The sequence below is a fragment of the Ranitomeya imitator genome, chromosome 5 (genome assembly GCF_032444005.1).
Source record: "Ranitomeya imitator isolate aRanImi1 chromosome 5, aRanImi1.pri, whole genome shotgun sequence".
NCBI lineage: Eukaryota > Metazoa > Chordata > Amphibia > Anura > Dendrobatidae > Ranitomeya > Ranitomeya imitator.
This window is the reverse complement of record NC_091286.1, coordinates 303863436-303882731: the sequence shown is the minus strand read 5'-3', so window position 1 is coordinate 303882731 and position 19296 is coordinate 303863436. Positions and strand designations below refer to the sequence as shown.

The 19296-nt window shown below is 39.7% G+C and overlaps 1 protein-coding gene across 2 annotated transcripts in view; it reads left to right on the top strand.

The window, feature by feature from the left end:
• The window catches only part of GRIK2 (glutamate ionotropic receptor kainate type subunit 2), a 1405635-nt gene that overhangs the window by 1379291 nt on the left and 7048 nt on the right, over positions 1–19296 (top strand). For both annotated transcript variants that reach the window (XM_069726310.1, XM_069726309.1), the window contains one exon: positions 4651–4901. In XM_069726310.1, the coding sequence (XP_069582411.1) occupies positions 4651–4901 (251 nt within the window). The remainder of the gene's footprint in view (positions 1–4650; positions 4902–19296) is intronic.

Here is a 19296-nt window from a genome sequence, read left to right as displayed (position 1 = left end):
CAAGGGTGAATTTATGATTGATTTTTCATATGCCAGTATTAAACAGGATGCCTTGCTTCTCAACAAATTGACCCATAGGTAATGTTTTTAAATAAAGAGCTTTTAAAGAGTTTTTAAATAAAGATTTCCAAAATCCTCTGGATACACCAATCACACTGACAGAAATAACAGAAAGGATCACACAGATAAAAGGTAAAAAAGCCAGCGGTCCAGATGGGATCCTCCCAGAAATGCTGAAATACAGCCCTCCAGACATCCATGCTGCGATAACAAAACTATTTAATATCGTACTGCAGGCCGGCTGCTTCCCCAAAAACTGGAACCAAGGCTTCATAACCCCTATACACAAAAATGGGGACAAGTATGACCCAGCAAACTACCGAGGGATATGTGTCAGCAGCAACCTGAGTAAACTCTTCAACTGCATCCTGAACAAGAGGATCCTCACCTTCCTCACTGAGCACAACTTCCTCAGCAAGAGCCAAGCAGGGTTCATGCCAAACCACCTCACCACTGACCACATTTACACTCTGCACAGCCTCATCAAGAACCACGTCCACAATAGAAAGAATGGGACGTGGACTTAGACTTAGAAGGCCTTAGACTCAGTGTGGCACTCAGGACTATTCCTCAAACTGCTGGGGAGCGGAATAGGAGGCAAAACATTTGACGTCATCCAAAGCTCCTACACTGAGAACAGTTGCAGTGTGAAGGTCAACGGAAGGAGGGTAGCCTATTTCCAACAGAGTCAAGGAGTGAGACAGGGCTGCAGCCTCAGTCCAACGCTCTTTAAAATCTACATCAACGAGCTGGCAGTGGCCCTAGAGTCCTCCTCAGCACCAGGACTCACCCTCCATGACACCCAGGTGAAATTTCTACTGTATGCAGATGACCTCGTGCTGTTATCACCAACTGAGAAAGGCCTCCAAGATCAGCTGAAAATCCTAGAGACCTTCAGCAGCACATGGGCACTGCCAATCAACGAGAAAAAAACTAATATCATGGTGTTCCAGAAAAAAAGCAGAAACCCACTTGCCATCCTATCTTTATGATAGACAACCATCCACTTACAGAAACCAACAGTTACACCTACCTGGGCTGAGAACTCAGCCAGTCAGGGAGCTTCAAGCAAGCCATAGAGTTACTAAAAGACCAGGCATCCAAAGCCTTCTATGCCATCAGAAGGCGTTTGTCCCATCTCAAGGCACCAGTAACCATCTGGCTAAAAATCTTTGACTCCATCATTGCCCCAATCCTTCTGTACGGTAGTGAGGTCTGGGGCCCAGTCTCATACCCAAACTGGTCAAAGTGGGACGCTGGGCCGACAGAAATATTCCACCTAGAGTTCTGCAAGCATCTTCTCCAAGTCCATCGGAGCACATCGAATAGCGCCTGCCGAGCTGAACTGGGCAGATTCCCACTACACATCGCAATAAAGAAGAAGGCACTGTCATTCAAGGCTCATCTACAAAGTAGCAGTCTCAGCTCCTACCATCACAAAGCCTTCCTACACCAGGAAGCCCTAGGAAGCCTCCCAAGAAAAAGTACCCAAAGCCAGTCTGACCAAGCCATCAACCTACATGGCCTGACAAAAGGTGAAATCCAGAAGATGGTACACAAAGTCAAAGAGAAATATCTCAGCATCTGGTGTAACAACATAAACAAATCTAAGAAACTGACAATATACCAGAATCTACAGAGGGAGTACAAACTGGCCCCATATCTAGAGAAACTAGAAAACCCCAAAGATCGACAGATCCTGAGCCAGTACAGACTGAGCGCCTACAGCCTACTCATCGAATCCGGGTGGCACCGACAGAACTACAAGCCCCAAGAGAGCAGACTCTGCCAGCAGTGCCCCCAGGAGGCCGTGGAGGATGAGGCCCACTTCCTGCTGAGGTGCCCCAAATACTCCGCAGTGAGGGACACTCACTTCAAGAGACTGTCTGATCTCCTCCCAGACTTCGCCTCCATGGAGAAGGAAGAGAAACTGCCGATAATACTGGGGGAAGAGGAAAGTGCAGTGGCCGTAGCAGCGGAATATGTCAGTGCCTGCCACAGACTAAGAGGAGCCTGATATGTCATGGACTCCTGTACCCCAACACTGGACATATCCCTATCCCCCAACTAAAGAGGCTGATATGTATACCCCACCCTGGAAACATCCCCTATCTTCTAAAAGGAGTCTGATATATCCCGGACCTCTATATGCCTCCCTCCCCCACCCCCATATTTTACCATATGCTTTGGCAATGCTAACGTGTACTTAGTCCTACCAATAAAGCTCATTTGAATTGAATTTGAATTTGAGCTAAATGTTAACTCACTAACCACTGTACCATACTTTCCATCTACAATGCATATCTATTATAGATAGTCTCTCAGTAGTCAAGCCGAGGTGGACTCCAAAAGAACTTTGGCTGCAGTAGTCACATGTTGTAGATGGGATGTCAATGCTGTAGCTCTGCAAACGAAAACAGACAGGGAGCAGCAAAGAGATAGACTTGGAGCAGCAGTAGATAGATATAGATATAACTAATGTTTATATCATTATTTCAAAGTCTGACATACCTTTGGGCCAATTTGACCTGAATATAGTCAGTTAACATAATGTGTTTTTCTTTTATGTGACTTGGTGTTTTCAAGATGTCTCCTTTCATGTCAAAAGTGCTTTCAATAACATCATTTTTATGCTCTAGGAATACAATTTTAATCAATAGTTCAGTGAAGCTTAGAACATGAATAAGGTCTTAAGGAAACTTATAAATGTACTGAATTATCTACTAGCCTTACTACTGGGATTTGGTAGAGAATTAGATCCCTTTGTTTTTTTTGGATGCACTGTTTGAAAATCTATAAATAACATTTCACTTTGTTCTCAAGAAAGGAAAAGAATTAAATTCTTTTTGGCCCAAGGCTTCAGCAAAGCACCACAATCAAAGCTAGTTCATAATATGCTGTTACATATCCTCATTTTAAGACATTTATGGCTAGTTTTCTGTTAAAAGATTTATATTTAGTGACACCTAGTTATTTGATTTAATTTAGAATATTTGTATTCCGATGCTTCTCCAGTCAATGTAAACATGAACTATGGAATACTGGACCAGAAAAATACAATTGTAATACTGCTGCTGCTGCTGCTACTACTAATACTATTGCTACTAGTACTACTACTATGATGAATACTGCTACACCTGCTACTACTATTACTACTACTAATAATAATATAAAAATAATAATAATAATAATACTGCTACTATGATTACTACTATTACTAATAATAATACTAATAAAAATATTACTGCTACTGTGATTACTACTACTACTACTAAATAATAATAATAATAATAATAATAATTATTATTAGTAGTAGTAGTAGTAGTAGTAGTAGTAGTAGTAGTAGCAGTAGTAGTAGTAGTATGCAATGAAAAGAATTTAACATTTTGGACAAATTCGAAAAAATACTTTTTTTATTTGAAAATTTCTTCTGATGTTCTTTTTATCCTGTTAATACAGAATTTAACAGCAAAACGAACATTTGCTTGATGGTCAGTTTTTATTATTAAAAGGCCTCTTGCTACTGCATATCTGATATAGGTTGTGGCATGTATGCAATTACATTTTCAGCAGTCAACCAACTATAAGTCTTTGCCAGGGCCCACAGTAAGGCTGAGCCAGCCCCTTTTCTGTCTGTGCATGGGCTGTGACAAAGAAAAAGACCGGCCTAATTATTCAAATAAGCAGGCAGCCTTCCTAATATGGTCATGTAGTGGTCATGAAGAAAGTATGTTTTTGTTGTAACTGAATGTTGCATTGCATTAAATTATGAACTGCACCATGCCTTCCTAATTATACTTCTTTTAACTTCATTTTTTTTTAAATGGAAAAGTCATTTAAACTAAATGAAATATAACAGGAGATACACTAGAGATGAACAAATCTAATGACATTTTAATTCAAAATGTTAGATTTGTTCAACTTTCCACAGGAAATTGGATTAGCATTGAATTTATTAATGTTTGCTATTATACTCTGAGATCTCTACTCCAGTGCATAATAAATGTTAAATGGGTTTCTAAAAATATAAATACATACTCATTTTGCAAGGTCCTCCACTTTGTGTCTGTACCGCACTCCACCCCTTCCTCTTTTTGATCCAGTGTTCTGTCTTCATAGCGCTCTTTCATGCTTCTGGCACTCACTGGACATTATGTGATATCATGAGATATGGATGTAATTTATGAGACCCAACTATGTTACGACAACATGACGTCACAGGGCAACTTCCGTCATGAGATTGTATAAAGCCTAGCCATTGACTTGGCCTTGCGTAATGGCATGACATAGATCATGTGAGATCTAGAGAGTGCTGTCTGTGATGAAGGGCTTGTTATGTGGAGGATAGGCAGGGATCTGTACAGAGAGAGGTAAGGAAAGGAACCCTTCTGCTTTTACTCAACTCTAGCTAATATGTTCAAAGCAAACTCATCATTGTAAGAATTACTACAAAAATAATTATCTTTAACAAATTTCAATTTAATCTTCTTACCTTTACTATCTGGCTTCATATCCTTAAGAAGCTAAAATATGTTTAATAATGCTGTTAAAAATACAATTAACATTAATCATATGTTTTATCATTTATAGGTTCTCCATACAGAGATAAAATAACCATAGCCATTTTACAGCTTCAAGAAGAGGGAATTCTCCATATGATGAAAGAAAAATGGTGGCGAGGCAATGGCTGCCCAGAAGAAGAGAGTAAAGAAGCCAGTGCTCTAGGAGTACAAAATATTGGTGGCATTTTTATTGTTTTAGCTGCTGGACTGGTGCTTTCTGTTTTTGTTGCTGTAGGAGAATTTCTGTACAAGTCTAAAAAAAATGCTCAGCTAGAGAAGGTAAGCTTTCATCACCAATTACTCATGCTGCAGATTTTTAAAATGATAAAAATATGCTTAGTTGATAAAATTGGATTCAATTAAACTAAATCAAAATTAGATTAGATAATACTATCAAATCAATTTTTTACTGCAATCGCGTAATTTCAGGTTGATTTGTCAAAAGAGCCCTACAAAAGTTTCAAAATAGAAAAATAACATCCTTGAACTCACAGCATAAAAGGTTTATCATTATCAGAAATTCACTAATATTTTAATCAATGTAACAATGTATTGCTTGTGCTATTTTTTTCAGTAGCTCCTTAGAAATCTATATAGTAATTTAAAAAAATAACCTTTTCTAAAGATTGTTTAATAGAAACATCTCAATATGCCCTACTAAGTTACATGGAAACTGTAGAGAGGGTCTATAATAAAAACATAAAATTAGTCAAAATTGAGATGTGTCACCCGCAATGGCAAGTTTGAACCAATTATGTAGACAATAGAATACGCAGGGTAATTAACAGTTTGTGTTTGATTTTTTTCATTAATCATAAATTTACAGAAGAAAGCAATGGCATTTGATTGAGATGAGACGTCATATCCAGCAGATTTTCCTTCTCAATGAATTTTCTATTATGATAACATATCTCCCATGTCCTTTGACTTTCCATCCTGCAGAACCAGATTTTGCCTAATTGTGACAAATGTAAAATTCTTGGTGGTACACCTCAATAAAGCAAAATTTTCACAGGTTACTCACCAAACCTATATGAGGATTAAACAAATTGAATCAATCTTTTTTGTCAGCTTTCACCGTTTCATTTTTTATCTTATAGTGCTCAGAAGAAAAGGAAACAGTGAAAGCAGCACTTTGATAACAGGATTAGGATTGATTGAATATGTGTAATCCCCCGTTATAACATAAAGGTTAGTTGAGCTACCAGTGGGAAATTTGATTTACTGAGGTGTAGTACCAAAAAAATTAAAGGGACACTGTCACCTGAATTTGGAGGGAACAATCTTCAGCCATGGAGGCGGGGTTTTTGGGTGTTTGATTCACCCTTTCCTTACCCGCTGGCTGCATGCTGGCTGCAATATCGGATTGAAGTTCATTCTCTGTCCTCCGTAGTACATGCCTGCACAAGGTAACCGTGGAGCTCTGTTGAGTCCCAGTTTGTGATGAGTGGAGAATCCATATTGGACAGAACTTTTACACAGCGACAGGTGTATTGTTTCTAGGAGAATTTGTAAGGACTGCAGGAGTAGAGATAGCATCTTGAGGCAACTGAACTATAAGTCCCCGGCATTTGGACTCGGCATCAGCCGATAAGACAAGGAACCTGGTGTTGCTGCAGATTATTGGCAGTGAAGATCTGGGACTGGCTGCACCTATGCAATCTTTATGCCTGAGGGGAGACTCACCCTAGATTAAAGGTACCATATAGTCATAGATACCCAGATATCCCTAGTTGAAGCACTTAAAAGAACCTTTGTATTATATTTAGATGTATTGCTAGTGTAGGTTTTTTGTAGGTTATTCTCAGTGTGCCATTCCAGGGTGTCCCTTGATAACACTACATTTGATTTTCACCGGTTCTCTGAGTACCTGAATTGACCTTCTGAATAGGTAAATTTATTCCAACTCCCAGTGAATACACACTTCACGAAACCTTGGATTGGCACAGTGATTTCAGCTCCGACTCAGAGAGTGTACTGTATAAGGGTAATCAATCTGTTTCTTCCATATAATAAGTTCTATTTTATCTGCTGTTTAAGTATTATTATTATTATTATTGTTATTATTATTATTATTCATGTTTATAGCACCATTTATTCCATGGCACTTTACATGTGAAAAAAGGGGCATACATAGACAAGTACAATCAACATGAGCAATACTATGCACACACAAGTACAGAAGGATGGAGGACTCTGCCCACTAGGGCTCACCATCTACAGGGGATGGGTGAGGATACACTAGGAGAGGGTAGAGCTGGTTGTGCGGTGGTTCAGTAGACTGAGGATCACTGCAGGTTATAGACTTGTCGGAAGAGGTGGGTCTTCAGGTTCCTTCTGGAAGTTTCCATGGTAGACGAGAGTCTTATGTATTGTGGTAGAGAGTTCAAGAGTATGGGGAAGCACGGGAGACGACTTGTATGTGTTTGTGTGAAGAAGAGATAAGAGGGAAGTAGAGAAGGAGATCTTGAGAGGATCGAAGGTTGCGTGTGGGTAAGTACCGGATGACCATGTCACAGATGTATGGAGGAGACAGATTGTGGATGGCTATGTATTTCATAGTTAAGGTTTTGAACTGGAGCCTCTGGACAATAGGAAGTGTTGTGAATTCTGTGGCTGAATTCACTCCTGTGGTCACAAGTGGTACTGCAGCTTCTGAGCTTCCTCCCTCAGGTGTTCTGGTGAGCTCGTTGGCTGCTTTGTTATTTAACTCCACCTGATTCTGTCTTCCTTGCTCCTTGTCAATGTTCCAGTGTTGGATCTGAGCTTCTGGATCTTTCCTGTGGCCTGCTGCTCTGCTTAGATAAGTGCTTCTTTGCTTTTGTTGCTACTTTTTCTGTCCAGCTTGTCAATTCGTTTTGCTGGAAGCTCTGAGACGCAAAGGGTGTACCGCCGTGCCGTTAGTTCGGCACGGTGGGTCTTTTTGCCCCCTTTGCGTGGTTTTTTGCTTTAGGGTTTTTTGTAGACTGCAAAGTTCTCTTTGCTATCCTCGCTCTATCTAGAATATCGGGCCTCACTTTGCTGAATCTATTTCATCCCTACGTTTGTCTTTTCATCTTGCTAACAGTCATTATATGTGGGGGGCTGCCTTTTCCTTTGGGGTATATTCTCTGAGGCAAGTCAGGCTTGTTTTTCTATCTTCAGGCTAGTCAGCTCCTCAGGCTGTGCCGAGTTGCATAGGTAGTGTCAGGCGCAATCCACAGCTGCCTTTAGTTGTGTTTAGGATAGGTTCAGGTATTGCGGTCTACAGAGATTCCACGTCTCAGAGCTCGTTCTATTGTTTTTGGGTTATTGTCAGATCACTGTATGTGCTCTGATTGCTGGCACACTGTGTCACTGGATTGCCTACATAACAAGGAAGCCAGTGAAGGGCTTGGCAGAGAAGAGAGGGTGGAGAATTGTGGGGAGACAGGTTGATTAGTCGGGCAGCAGAGTTTAAGATAGACTGGAGTGGTGCAATATTGCTAGAGGGGAGGCCATAGAGTAGGAGGTTGCAATAGTCAAGGCGGGAGATGATGAGGGCGTGCACAAGTGTTTTTTCAGTTTCTTGGACAAGGAATATACGGATCCAGAAAATGTTTTTGAGTTGGAGTCAGCAGGAAGAGGCAAGGGCTTGGATATGTGGCTTGAAAGAGAGGGCAGAGTCAAGGATCACCCCGAGGCACGGGGCGTGTGGGACTGCGGAAATTGAGCAGCCATTGACATTGATGGATAGGTCTGGTGGAGAGGTAGAGTGAGATGGGGGAAATATGATAAATTCTGTTTTCTCCATGTTCAGTTTTAGAAAGTGAGTAGAAAAGAAAGATGAAATAGCAGACAGAAATTGTGGGATTTTGGTCAGTAAAGAGGTGATGTCAGGTCCAGGTAAGTAGATCTGCATGTCATCGGCGTAGAGATGATACTGCAGACTGGGGGATTCTATGAGCTGTCCCAGGCCAAAGGTGTAGTTGGAGAGTTCTGGGAGATGTGCTTTTATGTAACCTGGCAGTACGACTCTGTGTGCGGCCACTGATGATGTGATTTTCTACACTGGTAACAATAGAGCATAGCAGTAATAGCGGAGGGGGCGATTCATTCCTGTCATGTGCTCTATGCTCCTTTCTGGGGGGCAGACCATGGCTGAGAGCTTATGTTTCCGGGGATGCTAGATTTCTCCCACCTGGTCAGTGTCTGCTAAGGTGTTGTGGAGTTGGAAAATGGTTGTTAGTCGCCCTGCCAGGGCCGTGGGATACTCGGTACCGGGTCCGGTGTTCACAGGGAGATGTCATGGTGTAGACCCATTCCATGGCCTGAGCGCCGATGTGAAAGGGGAAAGTCTTTAAAGGGATTTGGTGAAGAGTTTATGTTTGTGACGCCACCTGTAGTATTCGGTCAGTGGGGACTGATGCTGCTTTATGGGGTCTGCTGGGGTGATGTTATGGCAGCTAGATGGCATAACATCCCACAGGTGAAGTATATCCCCAGGGCTCCCAGTGTGTAGATGGAAGATGGTGAATGGCGCAGTAAAGAGCGAGGACACAGGTTTGCAGTCTCTTTACCTTGTTAACTGAAGACTTCAGGCAGCCACAGTCCAGGGCACCAGATCACTGGGCAGGCAGGGTCCGGCCAGCTTGGAGGCAAGTTGGGAGTCCCCTTATCCAGGTGAAGATTAAAGCCTTCCTCTAGCTCGGTGGGGTTGTAGTTCCTTACTGCCTATGGCTTCATATAAGGTCCCCACAGATCGTCTCTCTGTCCCCCGTATAGGAAAGGACATAACCCATATGACTGGCGACTTGAGCCTTTTTACAGGGACTCTAGCACGCCCTGGGCTCTATAGGTGTCACCGTGCTTCCTGAGTATTAAGGCAGACAGGTAACTTGCAGTTCAGCTGTCCTGCTGGTCTCTGATGTAAGTCGTGGAGTCCCTTTCAACCTCGGTGTTCTGGCTACCAGTGTCTGCGCCTCAGAAGGAGGCAGCCTGCTCGTGGCAGGTCTCCCACTGGTCTTACTCTCCTGTGCTTCTCTCTCCTACACGCTCACTGCAATATATTTGGCCTTCGTATAATCTCTTCCCAGGAGCTGCTCCAGTCTGCTTCCTGGCGCAAACTGTCTAACTTTCCCTCCAAACTTATATATATATATATATATATATACATATATACAGTGGGGCAAAAAAGTATTTAGTCAGTCAGCAATAGTGCAAGTTCCACTACTTAAAAAGATGAGAGGCGTCTGTAATTTACATCATAGGTAGACCTCAACTATGGGAGACAAACTGAGAAAAAAAAAATCCAGAAAATCACATTGTCTGTTTTTTTATCATTTTTTTTGCATATTATGGTGGAAAATAAGTATTTGGTCAGAAACAAACAATCAAGATTTCTGGCTCTCACAGACCTGTAACTTCTTCTTTAAGAGTCTCCTCTTTCCTCCACTCATTACCTGTAGTAATGGCACCTGTTTAAACTTGTTATCAGTATAAAAAGACACCTGTGCACACCCTCAAACAGTCTGACTCCAAACTCCACTATGGTGAAGACCAAAGAGCTGTCAAAGGACACCAGAAACAAAATTGTAGCCCTGCACCAGGCTGGGAAGACTGAATCTGCAATAGCCAACCAGCTTGGAGTGAAGAAATCAACAGTGGGAGCAATAATTAGAAAATGGAAGACATACAAGACCACTGATAATCTCCCTCGATCTGGGGCTCCACGCAAAATCCCACCCCGTGGGGTCAGAATGATCACAAGAACTGTGTGCAAAAATCCCAGAACCACGGGTGGGTACCTAGTGAATGAACTGCAGAAAGCTGGGACCAATATAACAAGGCCTACCATAAGTAACACACTACGCCACCATGGACTCTGATCCTGCAGTGCCAGACGTGTCCCACTGCTCAAGCCAGTACATGTCCGGGCCCGTCTGAAGTTTGCTAGAGAGCATTTGGATGATCCAGAGGAGTTTTGGGAGAATGTCCTATGGTCTGATGAAACCAAACTGGAACTGTTTGGTAGAAACACAACTTGTCGTGTTTGGAGGAAAAAGAATACTGAGTTGCATCCATCAAACACCATACCTACTGTAAAGCATGGTGGTGGAAACATCATGCTTTGGGGCTGTTTCTCTGCAAAGGGGCCAGGACGACTGATCCGGGTACATGAAAGAATGAATGGGGCCATGTATCGTGAGATTTTGAGTGCAAACCTCCTTCCATCAGCAAGGGCATTGAAGATGAAACGTGGCCGGGTCTTTCAACATGACAATGATCCAAAGCACACCACCAGGGCAACGAAGGAGTGGCTTCGTAAGAAGCATTTCAAGGTCCTGGAGTGGCCTAGCCAGTCTCCAGATCTCAACCCTATAAAAAACCTTTGGAGGGAGTTGAAAGTCCGTGTTGCCAAGCGAAAAGCCAAAAACATCACTGCTCTAGAGGAGATCTGCATGGAGGAATGGGCCAACATACCAACAACAGTGTGTGGCAACCTTGTGAAGACTTACAGAAAACGTTTGACCTCTGTGATTGCCAACAAAGGATATATTACAAAGTATTGAGATGACATTTTGTTTCTGACCAAATACTTATTTTCCACCATAATATGCAAATAAAATGTTACAAAAACAGACAATGTGATTTTCTGGATTTTTTTTTCTCAGTTTGTCTCCCATAGTTGAGGTCTACCTATGATGTAAATTACAGACGCCTCTCATCTTTTTAAATGGTGGAACTTGCACTATTGCTGACTGACTAAATACTTTTTTGCCCCACTGTATATATATACATATATATATATATATATATATATATATATATATATATATACATATATATATATATATGTATATATATATATATATATATATATATATATATATATATAGGGAGTCACCTAGTAAATAGGATCAAAAGATCCCCTTGGTGGCCTGGAGTGTGAACATGTTGCATGCTTGTGTTTACCTGGTGACAGTTATCCTTCCTTGCCTCCAAACATAACATCACTCTCCCTTGAGGAAAGCAATGCTACTGTGATGACCAGGACCCTGGGGCGCCACAGTTGCTCATAGCAACCAATCACAGCTCACCTTGTTTTAAACAGCTCCGGTGAAATGAAAGATGTTTAGTGATTGGGTGGGGCTATGTGGAGTGGGCATGGCCAATACACACACACATACACACAAACATACACTCATTTTTATATATAGATTTGAAAGCCAAAACCAGGAGTGGGTGAAAAATGCAGAACTGGAGCATATGTTCTAATTTACTTTTCCGCTGATTGTTTCACTCCTGACTTTAGCTTACAAATACTGAAGTAAAATACTGACCAAATACTGAACTCAAGGATATGGCCTTAGAGGATGGTATAGGAGAGAGTTCTCCCCAGCACACAGTCTGACAATGGTTTTATCATTTTACAAATTACTTACTGGATGCACAATTTCATTAGTCAATTACTCTGGCACTTGTGCTGCCATCTGTCCAATATCTCTATTGATTGCAACTCTCTATCGGAGACTACTACTCTCATCTTCTTAAACTATTTCTATTTATTAATGTGTAGCGTATTTTTCCAATGCTTTAGGGATCGTCTTCCTGGCTCTATTGTTGAGTTTTAACGTCCCCTTAATATCCTAAAATCACCATATAATTGCTATTAGGCATTAGGAGCAGTCTGTATGGTCGACTCTAGGGTAATGCCATCCTTCTGTATAAGCAGCATGGTGGCTCAGTGGCTAGCACTGGGTTCCAATCCCACCAAGGACACCATCTGCAAGAAGTTTGCATGTTCTCCCAATGTTTGCATGTGTTTCCTCTGGATTTTCAGGTTTCCTCTCACTTTCCAAATACATACTGATAGGGAATTTAGATTGTGAGCCCCATAGGGGACAGGGATGATAATGTATCTAAAGCGCTGCGGAATATGATAGTGCTATATAAGCATAATAATTCTGTGACTCAGGCAATCTTCTGCAATGTGTAAAATGTCAATGCAGAATTTTTTTCTGATTCGTGCAAATCAAATTCCAAATTGTTTCAATTTGCCAGGAGAACATGCAAATTTCATGTAAATCGACTCAAATTGATTTGCATTGGATCTAATCAATTATCTCTTCATAATACTGCTTTACCCATGCATGTTTTACAACAATCAACCAGTGATTTTATACCAGAAGTATTAGATGAGAATACACAAGATTTAATCAGCTATTTATGATAATACAGAAGTGGGAACTCTCACCTCCAGAGCCACAGCTACTTGAATGATGACTATCAAATGTGGAATAAGCCTAGGAATTTAAAGTGATTAACTTGGCATAAGTATGACAGCTTACCTAGATGTGAAAAAAGTTGAGAATATTTTTTGCTCTTGCATTCCTCTTTGATAACCACAAGATGGTGTATTTTTATATTCAATGGAAATGTTCATATCAGACATTTCTTTCATAGCAGCAAAGCTTATTTTCTATTTAAAAATTAGACTAAAAATGTAATATTATATATATCGTATATATATTTTTATGTATATATACATTATATGTATCTATTTATATATATTCACATACATGTGCATATATATATGTGCATAATATATATATATATATAAATATATATATATATATGTACTGTATATATACTGTATGTATGTGTAAATTTATGTATAAATGTATTTATATAAATATATAAACATAGATATAGATCAAAATTGGAACAGCATCTGATATTACCACAATTGTCGTGCAGCGCTTCCCAAACCAATGGTTCAATGGTTTCCAATAATAAGAATAAAAAAGGAAAACAACACAAAAAATCGAACAAAATGTCGACTTTAATGCCTGAACGGTGTGGCAACGTTTCGGATATAGTATCCTTTCTCAAGCTTGGCATTAAAGCCCACTTTTTTCTATTTTTTGTGCCGTTTTCCTTTTTTATTCTTATAAAGATAGATAGATAATAGATAGATAGATAGATAGATAGATAGATAGATAGATAGATAGATAGATAGATAGATAGATAGATAAATAGTGAATTCTTCAGCAGTTTTTAGATATATTTTAACTGCTATTTTTCGGATTTTCTTTTCATCAATAAAGCATTTTTCAAAATGCTATTGTCTTTTCAGTCAAAAACACTTAGAAAATGCTGATGTCTTCCAACATCTTTTAGTCTTTCCATTGATTTGTCATGTAAGGTAGCGAGCATCTTCCTAGTAAAAAAAAAGTCTGAAAAATGTATGTTACTTCTTTTAAGCACTTGGTGTCTTTGAAAAGCCTGAAGTATTTACAGTTAAAGATGCTCAAATGCTTGAACATATGAACATCAAGTTGTTTTTCCATACACATTAATGGAACAATTCATAGTTTTTTGTTAGCACTTTTTCCACTATATTTGGTGTTTTATGACCAAACCTGCAGAAAAAAAACACAGTGTAAAGATACCCTTACATACTTCTGCAATGTGAAACGTTTGCCGATGAGCAGAGATGTCTATAATTCATTCTAGCCAACATTTAGTTCTAAAATCATACTGTGCATCTTCAATTTTGGTCCCCACTATGTGACCATGGGCACTATTTGCCCTAAGTGGGATATCTCTCAGTACAAGAGAAATTCGTACAATATAGCTTCTATTCTAGTTACTATGCAAAAATGTTCCTCATAAACTAAGGGGTAAGGTTTCTCCTTGTGGAGAGTGACATACCAGCTGGCTTGTCAAGGTAAGGAGGTTTATTTGCCATGCAATGCTCCTCTGGAAAATGTAATATGCAAATTGACTCTTCAGAGAGAAAGAGGACTTGTACTCTATAGCGCCACCTGTTAGAAGCAGAGATCCTACAAGTCACAATCAACCCTTTAACGAGTCGTGCAATATAACGTAGGATAAAGAGCCAAATCAGGAGCTCAACTCACAGACACGGTGTTTCGGGCTGTTCGCCCTCGTCAGTGCAAAGCATGAGAACTGATTTGGCTAGGTGAGAGGCTTTGGACTGGGGTCTAACGGGTAAGGTTTCTCCTTGTGCATCGTGACATACCAGATCTAGCTTGTCAAGGTAAGGAGGCTTATTTGTGCAATGCTCCTCTGGGAAATGTATTATGCAAATTGCCTCTTCAAAGAAAAAGAGGATTTGAACTCTATAGCGCCACCTGTTGGAAGTAGCGATTATACAAGTCACAATCAACCCTTTAAACTAATCACTTAAGGAAAAAAATCAAAATACATTTTTATTTTACCCTGGCTTTACACTCATTTCAGAAATGGATTGTGGGTTCAATATACTCATTAAACCCCTTGTTGAATGGGTTAGGAGGTGTGATTTTCAAAATGCACCAAACTCCTTCTCTAATAACATCCACCAACCACCTCCAGCCATAAACTATGTGTCAATGAGTGCTAGCTAGGGCCTAGATTGTGTAGAAGATGGGAGTGACTAACAGGGCACTGCTGAGAGCCTAAATGCAGGAAAGCTCTCAGGAGCTATCCCTGAGCAGATTAACCCCAGAAGTGCTGCTAAAAGAAACTTGCACCATGTAATATGAAGATGAAATGCTTCTAATTAGTGCAGGAGTAGAAGAAATCAAATGCTGCAGACTTCTGGCTCAGCTCTGCTGCGGTAAACCTGTGACATATCCTCTTTAAAATGTGGAGCCCAAAACTGGATCTCATATTGTACACGTGATTTATAGAGGGGTAACAATACTTTGGGATCATAGGATTTTATCTCTCTTTTTATACACCATATAATGTCATTAGCTTTTACAGTTGCTGCTTGACATTGAGTACTGCTGATCAGCGTACTTGTAACCATAATACCCAAGTCCTTCTTCTGTTCTGTAGTCCCAAGTATAATCCCATTTTATATATATTACTCTGTTTTAAGTACATTACTCTACATTTATCAACACTAAATCTCATTTTCAAAGTGTTTACCCATTCGTTCTCCTTATCCAGATTGTTTTGTAATATTTTATAGTCAAGGTCAGTTTTTAATATCCTACACAGTTTAGTGTCATCAGATTCTTTACTCCTAATCCCACTGACAAGGTCATGAAGCGATTAAAAGAAATCAGTCCTAGCACAGATCCTTGCCGTACTCCATGCTGACTGTATCTTTTTTAGTGAATGTACCATTTATGAAGACTGTTTCCTATCTTTTAGTCAGTTCTTTACCCCTCTGCATATAATTTATTCTATTCCCTGATTCTGGAGCTTCATTATAAGGCTGTTATTCGGTACCGTAGCAAATGCCTTTGCAAAGAACAGATAAATCACATCAGCTGCATTAGCACTTACCTCCTCATAGAAACTCAATTCATGCTGGTTATCAGTTTTCATATTATTTACTACAATATATTTTAGCAGGTCATCTCTTATAATGCCCGCAAAAAATTTGCACATTCCTGATGTCAGACATATTGGACTGATGTCAAACTTACCAGATGGTGTCAGACTTACTTTCCTTCAAATTGGAAAATATCCACTAGTGCCATCATTGACTGCATGTTTGTGTCATTGTCCTGCTGCAGAGCTAAATTTGGAGACAATCAGATGCCTCCATTACATATTGTATAATGGATAAATATGTTTCTATATTTCTCTACATTAAGAACACCATTAATCCTGAGAAAATATGCAACTACGTTTCCTAAAATGCAGCTACAAACATGCAAGGAACCTTCACAATGCTTCACTATTGCCTTCAGTCACTCATTATTTTTATCACTCTGCAGTCCCTCAGCAGACAGACTGCCTTCATCTATGGTCAAATATGTCAAAATTTGACTCATCAGTTAAGATGACATGCTGAAAATTTTCTGCAAGCTAGCTCCTATTTTTCTGAACAATAATAATTCAGCCCTATTTACATGTTTTTTGGATGTTTTTGGCTGTAATTCTTAAATAAAGATCTCTTCTGACCATACGTTTCTCAACAGTTAGTGGGAGAAGCACGGTCCCACTGGTGGCTATTAGCTCTGAGCTCACGGCACTACCGTACAACTTCCAATTTTTAAGGGATGTAGACATGATGTGTTTTCATGTGCTAAACTAAGTATCTTGAAGCAACCACTACATCTATAGGCCTCACAATTGCCTATTTCTTGGAGTCCTTAAATATGAGTAATACAGGCAGGTACTAATTGCAATACCAATATGGAGGCATCTGGTTAGCTACATATTTATTTTTCATCAGGTCAACAACCCCCAAAAAAGAGTCAATGTCATAAAGAACTAGGAAGAAGAAAAAGGAGTCCTAGAAAAAATAAAATACAGTTGTGTTCAAAAGTTTACATACACTGGCAAAAGTTTTGCTTTCTTGTCCTTTTCCCAGAAAATATGAATGATAACACCAAAACTTTTTTCCACTTATGGCTGGTGGTTTGGTGAAGCCATTTATTGTTAAACTGCTGTGTTTTCTCTTTTTAAATCATAATGACAACTCAAAACATCCAAACTACCCTGATCGAAAGTTCACATACCTTGGTGATTTTGGCCTGATAACATGCGCAGAAGTTGACACAAATGGGTTTGAATGGCTGCCAAAGGTAACATCCTCACTTGTGACCTGTTTGCTTGTAATCAGTGTGTGCATAAAAACTGAAAGAGTTTCTGGGATCCAAACAGACTCTTGTGTCTTTCATCCAGCCACTGACATTTCAGGATTGTGATTCATGGGGAAAGCAAAAGAATTGCCAAAGGATCTATGGGAAAAGGTAGCTGAATTGTATAAAACAGGAAAGGGATATAAAAAGATATCCCAGGAATTGATAATGCCAGTCAGCAAGGTTCAAACTGCGATTAACAAATGGAAAATCAGGGGCTCTGTAAAAACAAAGCCGCGATCAGGTAGACCAACAAAATGTTGTCCACAACTGCCAGGATAATTGTTCAGGATGCAATAAAAAAATACAAATAACATCAGCTGAAATACAGGACTCTCTGAAAATTAGTGGTGTTGCTGTTTCAAGATGCACAATAAGGAGGCACTTGAAGAAAAATAGGCGGCCTGATCGAGTTGCCAGAAGAAAGCCATTGCTGCACAAATGCCACAAAGTATGTCACCTACAATCTACAAAACAGCACAAAGACAAGCCTCAAAACTTCTGGAACAAAGTAATTTGGAGTGATGAGACCAAAATTGAACTTTTTGTCCACAACCATAAACATTACACTTGGAGAAAGGTCAACAAGGCCTCTGATGAAAGGAACACGATTCCTACTGTAAAGCGTGGAGGTGGATCGCTGATGTTTTGGGAATGTGTGACCTGCAACAGCACAGGAACTTGGTCAAAGTTGAAGGAAAGAAGCATGCAGCACGTTATCAGCAAATACAGGAGGCAAATTTGCAGTCATCAGCCGGGAAGCAGGCCATGGGAACTACTTGGATATTCCAACATGACAACAATCCAAAACACAAGGCTGAGTTGGCCTGTCATCATGTACAACAGAACAAAGTGAAGGTTCTGGAGTGGTCATCTCAGTCTCCTGACTTCAGTTTCATTGAGCCACTCTGGGGAGATCTCAAGTGCACAGTTCATGCTAGACAGCCCAGGAACTTACATGAACTGGAGGCTTTTTGCCAAGAAGAGTGGGCAGCTTTACCATCTGAGAAAATAAAGGCCTTCATTCACAAAAGACTTCAGGCTGTCATTGATGTTAGAAGGGCCAATACACGGTATTAAGAAATGGGGTATGTGAACTTTTGATCAGAGTCATTAGGATGTTTTGGGTTCTCATTATGATTTAAAAAGAGAAAACACAGTAGTTTGACAATAAATGGCTTCACCCAACCACTAACCATAAGTGGAGAAAATGTTTGGTGTTATCATTCATAATCTCTGAAAAAAAAACAAGAAAGCAAAAATTCTTCCAGGGTATGTAAACGTTTGAGCACAACTGTAGCTCTCACCGAGCCCTGATCCCAACTTCATTGAATCTGTGTGAAATTACATGAAAAGATAGGATGATTTGTGTAATATTATATCGAGAGAATATCTGTGGTTAATTTTTCAAGATGTTTAAAGCAACCTCCCTCCCGAGTACCCCCAAACATTGTGTGCAATTGTACCTAGAAGATTTGATGCTTTAATGTCTTTTAAAGGCAAATAATGGTCACATCATATAGTAATTTAATTGTTCCCTTTGTTCATTAATTTAGCATTTTGTTAATTAATATTAAAAAATACACTTCTATTTTTGACACATTTCTTACTTTTCAGCAGTTTTTTCATATATACCTAAAATTTTTATATGGTGCTGTATGTGACATTTAAGAGTTGACATATGAAAAATATGCCTACTTTTGTCACATACATATAGAACCAAGTGTGATACAAAACACTGTCATAATCATTTGGATACATGAAACAGAGTTCTTTTTAAATATAGTCATGCGTCAAAGATTCTTTTCTTTGTCAACATTCCCTAAAATTTTGGTTACTGCCTCTGGCTTTATAAGGCTCGATTGAAAACCTCCAACTGTGCAGTACATCATTCAAATTCCCAGAAGGAGTAGCCTGTAGAGACAGAAGCTTATTAGAAAAGAAACCCACAGGAGGGCCTCATATTCATTCAGGGCTAACTCCAGTCAAAATGGAAAGCATTTTGATTGATGTATTCTAGAAAACCTGAAAACATTGACCTCTAACACAAGCTATAAGCTGCAAGATTACTGCCATTATTGCTTTAAGACATTTTAACAAGA